The sequence below is a fragment of the Platichthys flesus genome, chromosome 5 (genome assembly GCF_949316205.1).
Source record: "Platichthys flesus chromosome 5, fPlaFle2.1, whole genome shotgun sequence".
NCBI classification, from domain to species: domain Eukaryota; kingdom Metazoa; phylum Chordata; class Actinopteri; order Pleuronectiformes; family Pleuronectidae; genus Platichthys; species Platichthys flesus.
In genome coordinates, this window is record NC_084949.1 from 9,921,488 (window position 1) to 9,939,475 (window position 17,988).

Below are 17,988 nucleotides of genomic sequence, written 5' to 3' on the forward strand. Positions count from 1 at the left end.
ATATGGACCAATGAAACTAAGTCTTAACTTCATTTGACCTCTCTTTCCATTCATTTCAAATCTAGATGGTTTGCATTATCTTACTCTAAAGTGATGCACAGAGTCGGAAGAATAAACGCGTGTCTGACAAATACAGACTATAGCCTCTTGTTACACATAGAAAGTCTGACTGGGATTTCTCTGAACACCTAACATCAACCATATTTGAAAAATCTGTGTTGAAAAAATAAATATCCATTTTACTATCCAGGGCAGAAAATCCACCTATTACAAGCTTATCCATTATATTTCCAGTATTAGTTGGAACCTTACAGATTTATTCAATGTGGATTTTTAAAGACATTTAATTGGTGGAAGTGAAAAGGTTATATTCAGGTCGGGCAAATGGAGTCAAAACGCTTTGGTTTTCATGGGAGGATACATCAACAATGGGAGGATGTGATGCACTCTAGAGGTTTTATTGTTTCTGTCCCTTATCAACAGCCTGGCTTCATTATGTGGTTATAGTAAGACCACCTAATATTTATCAGTTACAGAGCTTGAATACTGTTCACAAGTTGTACTTTTTAAAATATAACAGCCATTCATGCACCATCACATGCAGCATATTTAGAGAGCTGCCGCCAGTTCCTCTTGGGATGCACATTCTAGATGTAAACTAAAGACAATACAAGGAAATAGGAAGCCCCCTGAGTACCGGCCAGGTTCCAGAGGTTCCCCAGAAAGTGGAGCAGAGGAGCAGGTCTGAGTCCACAACACCGGCCTGGAGCAGCACAGTTGGCCACCTGGGAACTGGAAGGGATTAATCTAAAGTAATGGCTGAAGGTAAGACAACCTATCTGATCTAATGTTGGAGAATAACACTGCGACCTTCCTCTGATTATTATGAGATTTAAAGTTGTTTTGTGTTACTGGAAAGAGACACAAGAGAGCAGCAGAAAAAAATTAAGTCATCGATAATAATGTCAGGGAATAATATTTGTCGTCTGTGTCTCATTGGTGTAATTTCATTTGGCAGAAATACCACTGCGAGAAAAGAGGCAGAAATCTCCACCTCGGTCTGACGGGTGTGGTCTCAATAATGTCGACGGTAAGTTCATTCATTGTCTCTCCTCATGAAATCTCAGTAAATGCTCATACTTTCATACATATGTTGACCACTTTCTAGTATTGTTTTATGAAGGCTTCAGTGATGAATTTAATGGCTTTATTAAAGTTTCTGGTATATTGTTGCTTTTAGATCAGTATAATCTCCATGGGGTTTATTCTTCTCTATAGTATCACAAGATGACTCTTTGAGGTGTTTAGATGGCTTGTTAGTTAGTTATTACAGTTATCAGCACAGTCGTGTGTTTTTTTATTGATTTGTGTATTTTATAATGAGAGAAGTGCAGTAAGTGTACCCAGGTTGTTAATAAATACAGTGCTTAGTTTCAAAAACTGGTTTGGAAACAGGTTCTGTTCCAGTTGCCCATCTTCCCTCATTTATGCTTTACCTTTAGTGTTTCTCGTTAATGTTGGATACTGGACTGCACGATGTGGCCTTACAATTTGAATGACAGTTCAGTGGTTTGCTTCCAGTGTGGTCCACTGCATGTGTTTCCTCCCACCGATCCTATTCACATGGCATCACTCTTAACACTGACTTCACATTGTGACGTCATCACAAACATTAAAATACCTTTTCAAGGATTTAGAAAAATATCATATCATATATTTTAAAAGTTCAACATACAAAGTGTATTAATTTATTGTTTAACATTTGAGGGGATCTGCAAATATTAATTTTTTCACTTTTATAATGATTCCTAGTCTGCAGATGGTTATTTTTATGCTGCAGTCCCACAGTTGGCCACCGGGATTATATTGGCAGTAATTGTGCATTCAAACCACTCAGTCTGTAGAGTGGGAGGAGTGGTTGTTTGGACTAAGGAGTGTCCATGCATCATTCAAAAGTGGTTAGCCTTACAGTCAAATCTGTTCAAAAGCCTGAACAACATTCTTTTGTGGTGTGTGTGTATTTATAGCTGTTTGTTATCAAGTGAAAGCAGATAGAAACATGGCATAGTGCTTATAAAATGAATTGAATCCATTCTACTTATTTAATAACTACTGGGCTTTACTTTGAGTGCATTCACAGCCAATTGGTCAACAGTAAGTTGACGTGTCTGTAGTTCTTGTTCCACCAAATGGCAGCCTCTGCGGGCTTTGTAGACCAAGTAGGCCGAACCGAATCGAGTCTGGTCTATGGAGGATTTCCGTGTTCTGTGTCACCATAAGCATACCTTTAGAGAGAAAAAATAAACAAAAAAAAGCCAGAGGGTTTTTAAAATTCTATTGGCACAAGGGGTATATTCATGCCACAGAAATAATTTCCCATTATCTTTGCTCCTGCTGTTACAGCTCCGGATTTGTCTGGAGGCCTGAGAATCGTCCTGGTGGGCAAGACAGGATCAGGGAAGAGCGCAACAGGAAACACCATCCTCGGGAGAGCTGCCTTCAAAGAGGACCCGAGCCCTGTGTCTGTGACCAAACACTGCGAGACACAGAGCGTGGAAATGGATGGCACTGTGGTCCAGGTGATTGACACTCCTGGTCTGTTTGATACCGGCATCACAGAGGAAGAGTTGAAAACCAGAATAGAGGAATGCGTAACGATGTCGGTGCCCGGCCCTCACGCCTTCCTGCTGGTGATCAGGCTTGGCGTGAGGTTCACCGAGGAGGAAAGAAATGCTGTGAAGTGGATCCAGAATAACTTTGGTGACGACGCCTCTATGTACACTATCATGCTGTTTACATGTAAAGACCAGGCTAAGGCCGACAATGCTCTGAAGGAGTGCAAGGAGCTACGGAGACTCTCAATAACATTTGGACGCAGATACCACGCCTTCAACAACAACGACGCAGACGACCGCCTACAGGTCACAGAGTTGATCACCATGATCAAGGAAATGATTCAGGATAACGGCGGTAAACACTACACTAATGAGATGTATGAAAAGGCCCAGAGGAAGCTGAGAGAGGAGGAGTTGCGGAAGATACAGGAGGAGGAAGAGAAGATACAGGAGGAGAGGAAAATGTGGGATGAAGAGAGGGAGAAGAAAGAGAAAGAGAGACAAAAGGAGAAAAGGGTCAAAAGGAAGAACATACGTGTGGCTTCGGCCGCCGCGGTCATGTTGGTGTTAGCCGGCGTGGTGATAGCAGTGGGTGCTAACACCACCGTGGCCCTGGCTCTGGGAGCTCCTGTGCTTGTGCTGGGGATGTTGTGTGGTTTAGCTGCCCTTAGCATATGGAAGGGCATAAGATGCAAATCCAAAACATCTTTTCCAGCATAACATAGCGGAGGCAATGCAACAAGGACTCATTCATCTGTCTGCAGTATGTGACACGGAATAATAGTTTGGGGCTACATCCACACTACTATGTATTCTGTTGAAAAAACTCCACACTACCGCGCAGTTTTAGAGCTGCTAGATCTGAGAAGTTTGGAAACGATGACTTAGACACTCACAAGCGCTTTGATTGGGTTTTTTCATGCAAAGCATAGCATAGCCTTTGCTGATTTGTCAGTTTCTTATCATGTGACCCTCTTCTGGATAAAAGTAGCTGCAGTAAGCCTCGGCTACCAGTGTATAAAGCAAGATGGATAGTAGATTAAAAGTGTTAATGACCCTGTTGTCTTTGCTAACAGCCGTTATGCTTGAAATTCAGTTATGATGCTACAACTGCTTACATGTGTAGAAGATGAGCTGTTACTCAAGCAATCTGTGCACAGCAGCATGTGCATACCAGTGTATTTGAGTGGTCACGTGATTTGCATTTTCAGACTTGTAACTATGGACAGGGATTAAAACTGATAGGGAAATTAAACATTTTTTAGTATGTTTGTAGCCTTAGTGAATAAACAGGACTATATACTTTTGAGAATGTCACTGAATGATGTTGATTTGGCCTTTTCTGAATTCTGCTGACAGGATATTTAAGTTTTGACGAATAAGATTAACAGAGCCATGTGAGTTTAGTGCTGACAGTAAACAAACGGTATGAAACCCAGCACCTGTTTTAGTTTTATTTGTTTTCTTTCACTCTTTTACTGTTTGGAGTTTATAAAAGAAACCTGCATCCTAAGTTGTACTGAGACATATTTTTGGGGAGCCTGTGAGTAGCAGATTGAGTCATTAATAAAAAATGTAAGAAAACACTGATATATCCTCAAGGATTTTGTAAACACATTTTGTACAGTTTATACTTTTAAAACTTCTGTAAGAATTTCCCAAATAAGCCATGCACACATATTTAACTCATGATGTGCTGTTGTTTGCCACACGTTTATTATTGGTAACAGTATGAGCTCACTTCCCTGAAGGAAATGAGACAATGGTGAACGTCCGCTGACCGATCACATTTAGGTGAGGTAGCATTCCCAACAGAGTGGCAGAATAAGCCTTACAACAAACATTGTTTGTTGATAGTAAAAAAAAAAAAAAAAATCTAATAGATTGAATTTTGGCCCAACCCAATATTAAGGAAGGCCTGTCATGATAATAATATTTTGGGGGAGAGATGTTGTCCCAGAAACAATTGTGATACATTGTATTATGGTCATAATTTTTAAACCATTTCATACCACTGATAAAATGATAATATTATCGCATATAATATTGACCTTTGCGAAGAACAATGAAGTTTCAATTCGGAGGAATATACAGTCTGACATGAATTAGAGTTAAAAATATCCTCAAGAAATAAAACATGAATAAATTAAAAAACACACATCCGAAAACAATAAATAAATGGACTCAAAAACTGTTCTTGAATAAATATGTAACATTTGGCCCAACTATGGTTGGACTGACTCACACAGACTGGGGCCACCAAACTTTTTTTACGCCTTCGCGGAAGCATACATGAAGGTGATGAGTTCCATTCACACTCTATGTTTCCAGTAAGTAAGCTGTGAACGAATGATCCTGCTCGCTCCAGGAGGAGATGACCACACCTCGTTAACATTTTTTTGGCGTTATTCTAACAATGGGCTTACGCACAGGGAATGATTTATATTAAAAGATCTATTCGATATCGGATCATTAAAATAAGATAGATTTAAATCAGAGAATATCTTTTAAACCAAGCCCTGTGTCCAACCAGCAATTCAGAAAGATTCTGAATCACAGGCAAATTAGATAAATTTGATTGGCAGATTTAAATGGGACAGAAGAAAGTGGACCAATTGGGTAGCCTCCTACGTGATGGACACATAAGATCGGTGTCTATGTACAGCTTGCATTGAAACAAGTGCAGCACCGAAAAGAGATATTACAAAAATATTCAATAACATCACTGTAATACTGTATATTCTCACCAAAATCACGTCACAGGTCCAGGGAGTCCTAATGGCTATGCTACAGTACTAAGTTTGGTGAAAAGTTATTGAACATAATTTGGGGAAATATTTATTATGAATACTATTCAATAACTTCACTATAATAGTGTACATTCTCACAAAAATCATGTCACAGGTCCAGGGAGTCCGGTTGACTATGCTACAGTACTAAGTTTGTGAAAAAGTGATTTTGCATAATATTGGGAAATATTTACTATTAAACATATTCAATAACATCGGTCTAATACTGTATGATCTCAACAAAATCTCGTCACAGATCCAGGGTCTCCTGAAGGCTATGCTTCAGTGCTAAGTTTGAATTTGTATTATACTGGGGATTAGAATATATTTGAATTCTTATACTAACAGATCATGTCATTGCTGCCTCATTCCTGCCTCATGTCCTTAGCCACTGAATCTTGTAATTGAACTACTACCATGATGGTATTAGTGCACTTGTAAAATACATATCGGGTAAAATCTAGACCAGATTGAAGTGTGTTGTGCAATAGTAGTAGACTTGGCGTTGGTTAATTATTAATAATCATGAAATCTGATTATTAAAATAATAATAAATATTTATAAAAAATTATTAAAAATTATAAAACTATCAATTAAGAATAATAAAATAATCAATAAGAAATGATACGGTTATCAATTAAGAATAATTAAATAATTAATGAAAACAATAAATAAAATCTTAGTGCAATCTGTAATTATTATTTATCGTTACAGGGACCAACAAATCAATCTATAAAGAACAGTCTCAGTTTGGCAAAGTCAAATTAGTAACCCTAATATTTAATATTAAGGACTATATAATGAACAATGAAGGGTTTTAAGTTCAAGCACAGGCTATAGTAATCCAGCTGTATTCACATACAAATGCACAAATAATCACAAGATACAGATACTTTAATTCCAAAAGGAATTATTAAAGGGATAATAAAGTTAATGTTATTCAATGATTCTTCGTTTAACAAAACTCCAATATTTCAAAGACAACAACAGCAGCAGCACCTATCACATTTAGAACACATATGTAATACCGATGTATATCTATGTGTGTGTGTCTGCCTGTCAGTCTATGTCTCTATGTGTTATGTGTGTGTGGGTGTATATTTGTGTGTGTGTGTGTGTGTATGTTTGTTTGTGTGTGTGTGTGAGTGAGAGAGAGAAAGAGGAGTGGCAATGGTGTAATGACGCAGTCACGTGGTGAAGTAGTCTGGCCGAATTCACTTTGGTGGTACACTCACGTGATTCAAAATGGAGGGTTATGTTAATGACCCCATGAGGCCGAAGTCAAGATGGCGGTAGGTCACATGAGTTTAACAAAGGAATTTTGAGACAAAGAGATTTTGATCTATCTCTGGGTTTTGGCAAGATGCGTTCAGGCTCTCTAGGTCTAGATTTATATATGTAACATGAAATGTGTGAATGCAGGTCGAAACGTGTGTGAAAGCAGGTTTGAGAGGAGAGAGAGAGAGAGAGTGAGAGAAATAGAAACATGCAAGGAATGATCATAGAAGCTATCAAAACGCGCCAGAGACAATTTTACAGTGAATTTACCACTAGGCATGTAGACCTCGAGTTTTATCGGGCTTTGTGTGGCCTCTGCACCAATGTCTGCACTCGGCCCCAACAAGTGATATCAAACAGGCACAAGTGAAGTTCAAGTTTGTTAAACCAAGGATGAAAGGAAGCAGTTATAAAATTACAAAGCTTGTGCAGAAATAAAAATGTGTTCATTATTTTTCCTTTTTTAGTCTTGTAACAATGTATTTATTTCCCGCACATAAAAGTAGTTTGCTTGTGATCTTTTTTTATGTTTTTATGTCAATTACTTTTGCTGAATAAATAACTCAAGTTAGTCTTTGAAATGGTGTGTTTCATTGCCTGAAGAGCCAGGCAGTCACAACAAAACTATTGATGGCTTTTCTTTTTATGAATGTGAGTATATTTTTATTGAAACAAATACACCATCAAAAAATGTCATAGGTCCCCAGTTTCACCAGTTCGACCGACCCCCATCTACTTTATACCAATACCATTTGAAAAAAGAGAATTGTAACACCTGTCAAAAGTGATTCTATATGATCTCACTTGTTGGTCATAGAAACAAAGGGAGGTTACCAACTAATTTTTTTGATAAAATGTTTTTATTGTGGGACTGTAATGAAACATAAACTGTTCAGCATGAAACCCACTTTTCAACTACTGAACCCCGGAAAGGCCTCCTACACCAAACATTCAGCATTCCCAGAAGAAGTAGTTTAGATGGATAAGATGGATTATGAGTCTTTTCTTTACGTCAATTCATGAAAATATGAATTAAAATTAGGTTCTGGTTTGTGGAAATCAAATATAACACCTTCTGACATGGCTTCAATGATAAAGAGATTCTGATTAAAATTCAACAAAGTTGGAAAATACATTTTCTGTTGTTTCGCATAACCATCAAGGGTCTCCTTGTGTTGGACGCGTTGTTGGGCCAATACACTTTCTTAAACAACTTTGAGAGTAAAATATAAATATTTTTTTTCAAACTTAGTACTGTAGCATAGCCTCCAGATGAACTTGGACCTGTGCCGTAATTTGGTAAGAATATACAGTATTAGAACGAAGTTACTGAATACTTTCCCTAATCAATATTTTCAAAAATTATTGAAAATCACTTTTCCCCAAATTTAGTACTGGAGCACTGCCAGCAAGACTCGCTGGATATGTGACATGATTTTGGTGAAAATGTACAATATAACAGTGAAGTTATTGAATAATCTTTATAAAAAATATTTACAGAAGTTATACAAAACCACATTTTCCCAAACCTAGTACTGTAGCATAGCCAGCAGGATAACCTTAGATTAGATTAGATTAGAAAACTTTATTTATCTCAACATGGGCAATTTCGTTCACAGTTTCCAGTCTCACATAATAGATTACTTAATAAATACAATAAATAGCAATAGGAGGTAGACAAAAACATATATCAAAGGCAGTCCAACACACACATTTAACTCACAATTCATTTCAGCCCGTCAGTAACAACCACCCTGCCCCCGGAAACACCCAGCAACACTGGTGTGCTCTCCACCTACTCCTTACTTTTGTCATAATTTAGTAACCTGATGGTTGCAGGGATAAAAGAGTGGGAGTACCTCATTGTTCTTGTCCTGATTGAACAGTAGCGCCGCCCTGAAGGCATTAGTTTAAATTCTTTACTGAGGACATGGTCAGGCTGACTGATAATGCATTTGGCTTTCTGGACTGCTTGTTTGTTCCACAATGAACTTATGCTCTTGAGCTGGATGCCAGTGATCTTAGAGCAGATCTTCACAATTTTATTTAAACTATTCATGTCTTTAACTGACAGACTGTTAGTCCAGCATATAAAGGAAAAAGTTAAAAGACTCTCAATGAAAGATTGGTAAAAAATTCTCAAAATAACTTTAGAGACACTGAAAGAGTTCAGCATTCTCAACAGGTGAACTCTTTGATGTCATTTTTTAACAATTACCTCTGTATTTGTATGGAATTTAAGCTGGTTATCAAATACTGTGCCTAGATATTTGTAGGTGTCCACAAGTTGGACTTCCTCCCCATGGATGATACTTGGTTTGAGCGCTCCCTTCACTTTCCCAAAATCTATGACTAGCTCCTTTGTTTTTTCTATATTTAGATCTAAGAAGTTGTTATCACACCAATTAACAAACGATGTCAAAGCAAGGCCATGGCTGCAATGTGGACCTTGGAAAAGGGACAGCAACGCAGTTTCGTCTGAGAATTTAGCTAGATAACTTCCCTGTTGAGAGGACCTACAGCTATCTGTGTACAAAATGAACAACAGGGGTGAGAGTACGCACCCTTGAGGTGAACCAGTATTCAAGGTAATGGCCTGGGACAAGTGTCCATTCACAGAGACCCTCTGAGTTCTGTCTGTTAAGAAGTTTAAAAGCAACAACAGTGTCTGATGGGGTAACTCAAACTCAGCAGCTAGTCTCTCAATTAAAATATGTGGCTGCATCTTATTGAAAGCAGAAGAAAAGTCTGCAAATAACAATCTAGCATGAGATCCAGGCTTTTCTAAATGTTTATACATTGTGTCTAAAAGGAAGAGTTTTGCATCATCTACACCTTTCCCAGTTTGATAAGCAAACTGCAATGGGTCAAGTTTACCACTGACCAGGGACATGATTTCATCCTTAATAATTTTCTCAAAAATCTTCCTTACTAAGGATGTAAGTGCTACTGGTCTGAAGTCTTTTAGCTCTTGGGGATTTTTTGATTTCGCTAGTGGTATTATAGTGGACCTCTTCCATATCTGAGGTATCTGGCCTTTCTTAGCACACATATTAAAGAGTGGAGTGAATACCACACTGAGCTGGTCAGCACAGTAACGCAGTGTGCATCAGCAAACAGCATCAAGGCCTGCAGCGTTCATAATATTAACTCTCTTACACAGAGTTGTTACTACTTCCTGGGCTATCACAATGTCATTGTGAGGGACAAGAGAGTCCCTCCACATAGAAATGTTCTCAGAGAAATCAGATGATTCGAAACGTGAGTAAAACATATTAAAAGCATTTGACAAATCAGGGACATCAATACCTTTGACAATTATTAGCTGCCTGGATTCACTAGAACACTGATTTATGGATGCCATTGACTTAATTCCCCTCCATGCAGCTCTAAGATCCCCCCCACTATACCGTTCTTCAACCTTCTCTCTATATTTCATTTTGGCCTTCCTAATCTCTTTTTTCACTTCCTTGGAGACAGCTTTTTTCTCCAAAGGGTCCCCAGTGTAAAATGTCCTCTTTTTCTTATTTATCACTGATTTAAGTTCTTTAGTAACCCATGGTTTATTATTTGGGTAATGGACAGAGATCCTGGTTGGGATGACTGAGTTGACACAGAATGTAATATATGATGAAACAGTATCTGCTAGTTCGTCAATATTATCTGTGCTATCCTGAAAACAGTCCCAGTCAGTAACCTTGAACTGTGACATGATTTTGGGGACAATATACAGTATTAGACCAAAGTTATTGAATCATATTCATAATACATATTTCCCCAAATTATGATAAATTACATTTTTTTAAACGTTGTACTGTCAGCAGGACTCACTGGACCTGTGACATGATTTTGGTGAGTATATACAGTATTACAGTGAGGTTATTGAATATGTTTTTAATATCTCTTTTCGGGGTTTCACTTTCCCTGCACACTCGTTTTACAGCAAGCTGTATATAGACACCAATGTTCTGTGTCCATAACGGAGGACGACTCATATTGACGGTAACTGGCCTCTAGCCTGTTGTCCACATTAATACGATGTGAATTATGCAGCATTTGTGCTTTAACAGTGTTTCATTAATTGATCCGGGATGTCCTTATCTGTGAATATCTTTCCAACTTCACTCAACTGTTGTCCATTTGCTGCTAAAGACCCACTAACTGCTGCCGTCAGCAGGTGAGTGCTGACAGTGTTCACTGTTTCTCTGCACTTCTTCCACCACTCCTCGTTTCTCCTCTTCCTCTGCACCTCTTCGTAGATGCTGCTGGTGTAATAGCTTCCATTCAATTGCACTGTCTTGTCTATTTTTGCAAAGAGATCAGCCACCTGAATGCGATTTTGCGTGCATGTGTTGTCGAACACCATGTAGCCAGCTTTGCAGTTCCTTGAGTTCTGGACATTCGACTAAAACGCTCTCAACGGACCTTCCTCTGAGTTCGTCAACCCTAGTGAAAAGCACCATCGTATACTTGTTGGCTTCCTCACCATAGTGCTCCTTGATCCAATTCACAGCACTCTTCTCTTCCTTTGTGAACCGTGCATCCAATCTCATCACCAGCAGGAAGATATGGGTTCCTGGGAGAGACAGTGCGATACCGTTCTCTATTTCACCTTTCAGCTCGAGCTCTGTCATCGATGTATCAAAGACCCCAGGGGTGTCAATAACACTCACAGTTCTTTCATCAAACTGCACTGTTTCTTTTTTGCACAGAGCTGTCACAGATGACAGAGAGAGGGACTTTGTCTCAAACTTGTGTTGTCCCAGGATGGTGTTGCCTGTGGAGCTCTTTCCTGATCCAGTCTTCCCCAGCAGAACAATCCTCAGGTTGCTGACATCTGGAGAGCTGACGTCTGTCGAAGAAAAGACAGAGATACAGTTCAGAAACCAGTGGTGGGAAGTAGCGAAGTAGAAATACTTTGTTACTGTACTTAAGTAGATTTTTCACATATCTGTACTTTACTTGAGTATTTATTTTCGACTTTTTACTAGCTACATTCGAACACAAATTTCTGTACTTTCTACTTCGTATATTTTCTAAACTGGCTTGTTACTTGAGCAGTGGAGGGTGGCGCAATGCGCGCCTTTTTCGCATGGCGCACCTCCCTCTCCCTCACTCGCGTGCACGCTGCCTCGGGAGATAGGCAGGTCCGGCGGCGTGTTTGCCACCGGACTGGATCATCAGGCTGTACAAGTAATGATCCCTCCCTATGTTCACCTTCAGAAACCTTGTTTCGAGTTTTACTTCCTCATTAGAGTCAAGTTTGATCGTCTTCTCGGCGCTCCGCCAAGGCCTTGACCGACTCTGGCGGGGCCGATCCGATGACCCCACTAAACCATCCAATGGGTAGTAGCGATGTAAACGGCAGGGGCTTAATCGACGCGAGTACATTCCCCATCCATTTGTTCCCTTTAGAATTATCGAGGTGCTCATGCAGGACCTCGGTTCATCTCAGTCTTTGTTATTCGGTCTGAAATTTGGCAGCAAAACAAATCTGTGTCCAGTGATTTTTTCTTCTCTGTACTGGCACTGTGGAGGTTGTTAACAAAAGAGAAACTATCTTGTTTTGTGTGGCTAGATCTTGTTTCTTTAGTTATCATTAGGGGCATTGTGTATCATTCTTGCTACTGATGAAAGGTCCATGTTTAGTGATATTTACAGAAGTTTTTAGTGGTTATAATGTGTCTATTGAACACTAATGTGTCTATAAGTGTTCGTAGACGCAAGAGGCACTTGTTTATTCTGTTCTGTTGATTCTTTGTTGTTCCTAGAAGTTCATATGCACTAGTCCAGGGGTGACCAAATTACGGCCCGCCATCCATTTTAAATTGGCCCGCCGCAAAAAAAAAAAATGTAAAAAAAATAAATAATTTTCTTTGGGTGTCCCAGACCTTCGTATTTTTTTCTATATGTGGCCCTCAGGATAAAAAGTTTGGACACCCCTGCACTAGTCCAATACTTATTGAACCTCAGCATCTGAGGTTCCAAATTTGCAAAATTATACATTATATGTATATTGTTGTTTTAATTTGTCAGTTGTAATAAATCCGGAAGAGAAAAATGTTGGGTTGTTTTGTGTCTGTATAGGCTTACTATAAAAGCACTCTAACTTTTGATACTTAAGTATATTTCAACACCAGATACTCTTGATACTTAAATACATTTAATATGAGCTAATTTAAAGGGGACATACTATGAGAAATTCCACTTTTGTAGTGCTTCTACACGTTAAATTGGTTATCTGGCATGTCTACCGTCCCAAAAACTCAAGAAAAAAAAACCTCCCGCGGTTTGTTGTGGTTCCTCTAAGTCAGACTCATGCTTGAGTGACTGAGAATGCGCTTCCGTATCCTTCTCTCATCCCAAGCGAAATGGGAGTCTCTCTTACATGGCCGTGGCTTATTAGCTTTTAAAGGAACAGGCGCTCAAAACAGGAAAATCTGAGGAGGGCTGTTTTAGACAGGGTAAAAGGGTGCTGTTTTAAATGATCCATGTGGTATTTTGACCAAAATATCTTACAGACATTTCATTGATACAACAAGGAACCATATCAACTTGTGATAGAACAGGCATAATATGTCCCCTTTAAGACGTTTACTCAAGTCATTTTCTGACGGGTGACTTTTACTTTTACCGGAGTCACTTTCAAGTAAGATATCTGTTCTTTTACTCAAGTATGGCTTTCAAGTACTTTATACACCACTGTCAGAAACACTGGATTTGGTTTCACCTCACAGGACAAAAACTGCATATTGCACTCAACAAAAGTCGACTCACCTTTGGTTGTGCTTAAAGGCATCATGTGGTGGAGGAGAGACGGTCAAAGCTGACTTTGAAACATAGAAGCTGTAGGTGGTTTTCTCAGCCGTACAGATCACAGTACATCTGTACTTATGTCTGTGTTGAGTTATTCCTCCTCCCCTTTCTTTTCCTGCACCACAGCCTTTGATGGAGAAACGAAACCAGAACTTTAAAAAAAGCTTTTGATAAAATCATTGACCATTGGCTTAGCTGGAGACGTGGCAAGTGGTATGTTCTAACCTCAGTTTTAACACACAGCCTAAACCACAACACTGACACGATCTTATAAAGTTAATAATAAATACAGGGGATCAGATATCAAGCTTGTCAACTCAAAAAAGTGGTATATATTTTGGGTTATTTTCACAAAGGCAAAAGTGCAGGTTCATTGAATGTTCATGAGAAAATGTGGTGGAAGAAGAATGATTGGCCTCAAACATGTAACTTAATTAATTTGTTTGTTTGTTGGTTTGTGTGTTTGTAAGTGAGATTACACAAATGACATAAACAGAGAAATTCCTCAGCGAAATCCCTCAAGAACAATTACTGGAGGGGACACCAAAGGGAACATCGTCTAAAAAAATTAAACTCCCTCTGTTTTAACTGTTGTAGAGCTGAGACTTTCAGGAAGTCTGTAAAGAAGCTCTACCTGTTTGACTGCTCAGCCTGCATTGCATCAATCAGAGACACTTTCTTTTTCACTTTCAAACTCTCTGCTTAGAGACGGACTTGTCAGGGAGCGAGTTCCCAGCATGCCTTCTTCTGCAATGTGCCATCTCCAAGTGCCTCAAACAATGTGGAAATGGTGGCAGTTACTCTATTACCATCTAGTGGTTGGTTACTGTCAAAACCATAGACTGTAAATAAAGATGGATGGCAGGACGGCCCCTTAAAGGTGAAGCCGACGTATCTTGATTGTCCCCTGGTAGCTGGCTGCAGCACAGGTCTTAAATCCCGCCCCCATGTTATTAGAGGAATGGGACATGGATGGAAATAATTATTTCTCAAAGATGGTTATTGTATGTAGTTCTTATCACAGTGATGTTTATTCAAGTAGATTTGGTTTTAATTGATGTTATAAAAATGAGGTGAAACACCCCTGATTGACAGCTGAGTCCTGAGACTGAGATTGGTCACTACATCCTCTAATCACTACTGCACAAGATGGCAGCGTTCCGCTTTCGGATATTTTTGCTTCATTTCTTCATGGTGGGATGAAGTGGATACCCATCGTCCATCTTTATTTAAACTCTATGGTCGAAATAGTCAGTATAGTTAATATCTATATGCCTGTCAACTTTGTCCTTGTGCTTTTAATTCTTTGCCTCAATCTGGCAAATTCAACACCAACAAATGACAACATGGAATCAACATTGTTTGAAACAAAGTGTCCTTGTTCTGTCATTTTTTGCATAACTATCTATGTGCGTGCGTGTGTGTGTATATACGTATTTAGAATGGAGTATTACTGAGTGCTGCCCTCCCACACCCCTGCGTATGACATCCAGAGAGACAAGCTGCCCAGTCATAACAGAAGAAAGCCAGCAACTAAATCGCATCACAGGACTGCACCACCAACAAACGCACAAAGGACCAGCGACACTCCGACGATCAGTGGCCATCTGGTTGAAAAGTAAGTTTCCTCGATATTTATTCATATATCTTAATGTTGAATTTCACCATTATATGTTTAACACATTTTTTAATGATTTGAATTATTAGCTATGCTGTCTTCTTATAACATTTCTAAGTTTTTAAAAGAATAAGCTGAAAAGAATGTCATAATTACATATTTATGTGTATAACAGGGATACTCAGAAAAGAAGAGAATCAATCTCAAAACCCATATTATCTGATCATCTCACTGAATAATTGACCTGATGTTTATTAACTTTATTCACTAAACTCTCAGGCAATTCCCCAGACGAGACAAAAGACAAGACAAGCATCTGGATTTTCTTCTGAAGTGTCTTCACTGATCATGGCATCAACAGGTCTCCAGCTGCTGGGCCTGATTCTGACCGTGCTGGGTTGGGTGTTCGGGGCGTTGGTGTGCGCCGCTCCGCTGTGGCGTGTGTCTGCCTTCGTGGGCGGAGAGCTGGTGATCGCCCAGGTGCTGTGGGAGGGACTGTGGATGAACTGCCTGTCGCAGACCACAGGCCAGATCCAGTGTAAGACCTATGACTCCACCCTGGCCCTGCCCTCATCCGGCCAGGCTGCCCGGGGCCTCACCGTCCTCTCCCTGCTCCTCTGCCTTCTGGCCCTCATGCTTGGGGTCGCTGGGGCCAAGTGCACTCACTGCATGGGCGATGCTAACCAGGCCTCCAAGGCTCGGCTGGCCAGGTTATCAGGGGTGCTTTTCCTCGTGGCTGGCCTTGCCTACTTGATACCCATCTGTTGGACGGCCTACGCCATCATCAGGGACTTCTATGACCCAAACGTTGCAGCTCCCCTAAAGAGAGAGCTGGGACCGGCGTTGTACCTCGGCTGGGGGGCCAGTCTGCTGCTCCTGGTGGGGGGCTCGCTGCTGCACGTTGGGTCTTCTCCACCAGGAGGAAGGGTGCTGCCTGTTTTTGGAGGAGTTACTAAGGACAACCCACATACTGGGGCAGCAGGAGAGGGGAAGCAACCGGAAAAATCGTTTGTATGAGATCATTTATTGGACATGCGAGTTATGATCAAACTCAGAGGTCATGTCCTCATCAGGCAAACTTCTGGAAACTGCAACAACACAACATACAAGGGGATTATGAGCCTGTAATATGTTTTGTATTTGTTATATGATCCAGCTGAGTTTGTTTAAGTTATAATGTGTATTTCATTACACTTCATATGATTAATTCATACCAACAGGTTAGTAATAGAATAATCATTCATTAAAGGCTTTGTGTCAGTGTGGGAGTAGAAGTGGATTGTGGGAGGATGGTAGATATTTAGATAATTACTAATGTGTGTGACTTACATTTTTTAAATTCCACTCTGCCTCTTCTTGTGGTTGTGTGTGTGTGTGTGTGTGTGTGTGTGTGTATGTGTGTATATGTGTCTGTTTGTGTGTGTTTGTGTGTTGGCGGTCTGTGTACAGAAGGCCAGTGTACATAGTACATCTGTGTGTGCTGGTGTTTTCTCTGAATATGAGTGGGTAAGCTGAGCGGTGCTTGTTTATTTACTTGTTCTGCACTTTTTAATATTTCCAGGCAAATTTGCTTTTATATTTCAACCCTTCCTATTGGTTTATTCTATTGTTCTTGTTTACATTTTTTGTTATTTTGTGGTTTTATGTTCCCTGTTTGATATGAGTTTAAACACTCCTACAGCCTAACTTCTACCATTTTTATTTGACGGACATATGAAAAATATATGATTCATATATATGATATATACTGTTTATAGATATGCCGCGTATTTTTTAGTTCTCATTTCGTTAATTTGAGAGAAAGAGAGAGTTTTACTTTACTTTTTACTATTATTATAATATGATGTTTATTCCTTTAATATTTTTACTACGTGTGATCTTGCATTTTTCCATTTTGTTTTTTGTGTCAGTGATGTTTCTACTCATAAATATATGTTTGTTTTCTCGTACAACTGAAAATGAATCTCTTATGCTAAAATGTACAGTATATACATTACGAAATTATCATCCCTGCAGATGAACCATACATCCCGGTGATGTTTTGAAGGACTGTGAAAAACTGGAGAATTCCTCTCTTTCTGATCCTCTTAATTTTCAGTATTTACAATAGATGTCTAACTAGTTCTGTAGCTGTTTATTTATTTGAAAGTAGAAATGGATTGCTTGGTATGAGTCTGTGTTTCTCGGACTAAATCACACATGAGTAATGATGGTAGTCTACTGGACTTACTCATCCATCATGGTCCAACTTGCCCCTGACACTTGTATTGACTCTTTTCCTTTCATTTCATCACACAGACTCAATTGATTGAGTCAAGGTCACTAGAGATATTCTAACCAATTTAATGTTTCAGTGGTGGTTCAAAGGTTTTTCTAAAGCAGGTGGCATAATAATAAAGCTTAGAAAATAACAATTATTAGGAAATTTATGTAGTTATTGTTTGTGAGTAAATAGTTTATTTAGGGACAAATCCGATTTAAGTTGGTGACACTAGCCCCCTGGATCTGCCCCTGGATCTGCCCCTGGCTCTGCAACTGTGTTGTGTCTTTTCTCTACCACTGTGGTTTGTTACCAGGAAGATGTTTCACTTTGCTCCAATCTTATTTTTGTCGAACAGAAAATGGGAACAACACGCACACTCAGTCAAGTGTGTGTGCTGTTTTAACACATAGCATAAGGCTCCTCCTCAGACTTCTGATAGATACAGAGTCGCCATCTTGAAATACTCACAATACAACCTATCACGTGATATTATAGGTTACAAGTGGCTACAAGTGTGGTTGCCACAAAATAACATGTTACTGTCTCAGAGGAATGAGAGAAAACGATCACATCATAAAAAGCCACTTGACAGCTAGAAATGTATTTCAG

General features: G+C 39.4%; 2 protein-coding genes and 1 pseudogene across 2 annotated transcripts; 2 read left to right on the forward strand and 1 right to left on the reverse strand.

The window, feature by feature from the left end:
• The first annotated feature begins 533 nt into the window (after window positions 1–533).
• Window positions 534–4,197, forward strand: LOC133953190 (GTPase IMAP family member 7-like). Its single transcript, XM_062386986.1, has 3 exons — window positions 534–825; window positions 1,019–1,090; window positions 2,404–4,197. Exons 1-3 carry the CDS (start codon window positions 816–818, stop codon window positions 3,333–3,335), a joined length of 1,014 nt encoding a protein of 337 aa, XP_062242970.1. The 5' UTR covers window positions 534–815; the 3' UTR covers window positions 3,336–4,197.
• A 5,012-nt stretch (window positions 4,198–9,209) lies between these two features.
• On the reverse strand, window positions 9,210–13,534 carry LOC133953339 (GTPase IMAP family member 9-like; annotated as a pseudogene).
• Window positions 13,535–15,022: 1,488 nt separating this feature from the next.
• Window positions 15,023–17,359, forward strand: LOC133953214 (claudin-9-like). Its single transcript, XM_062387029.1, has 2 exons — window positions 15,023–15,116; window positions 15,396–17,359. Exon 2 carries the CDS (start codon window positions 15,465–15,467, stop codon window positions 16,131–16,133), a length of 669 nt encoding a protein of 222 aa, XP_062243013.1. The 5' UTR covers window positions 15,023–15,116; window positions 15,396–15,464; the 3' UTR covers window positions 16,134–17,359.
• Window positions 17,360–17,988: the final 629 nt, after the last annotated feature.

Bases quoted from the DNA above. Each gene is read 5' to 3' on its own strand.
- LOC133953214 (XM_062387029.1), top strand. From the start codon at position 15,465: ATGGCATCAACAGGTCTCCAGCTGCTGGGCCTGATTCTGACCGTGCTG.
- LOC133953190 (XM_062386986.1), top strand. The intron at 1,091-2,403 runs GTAAGTTCATTC...CTGCTGTTACAG, and splicing joins TGGTCTCAATAATGTCGACG to CTCCGGATTTGTCTGGAGGC.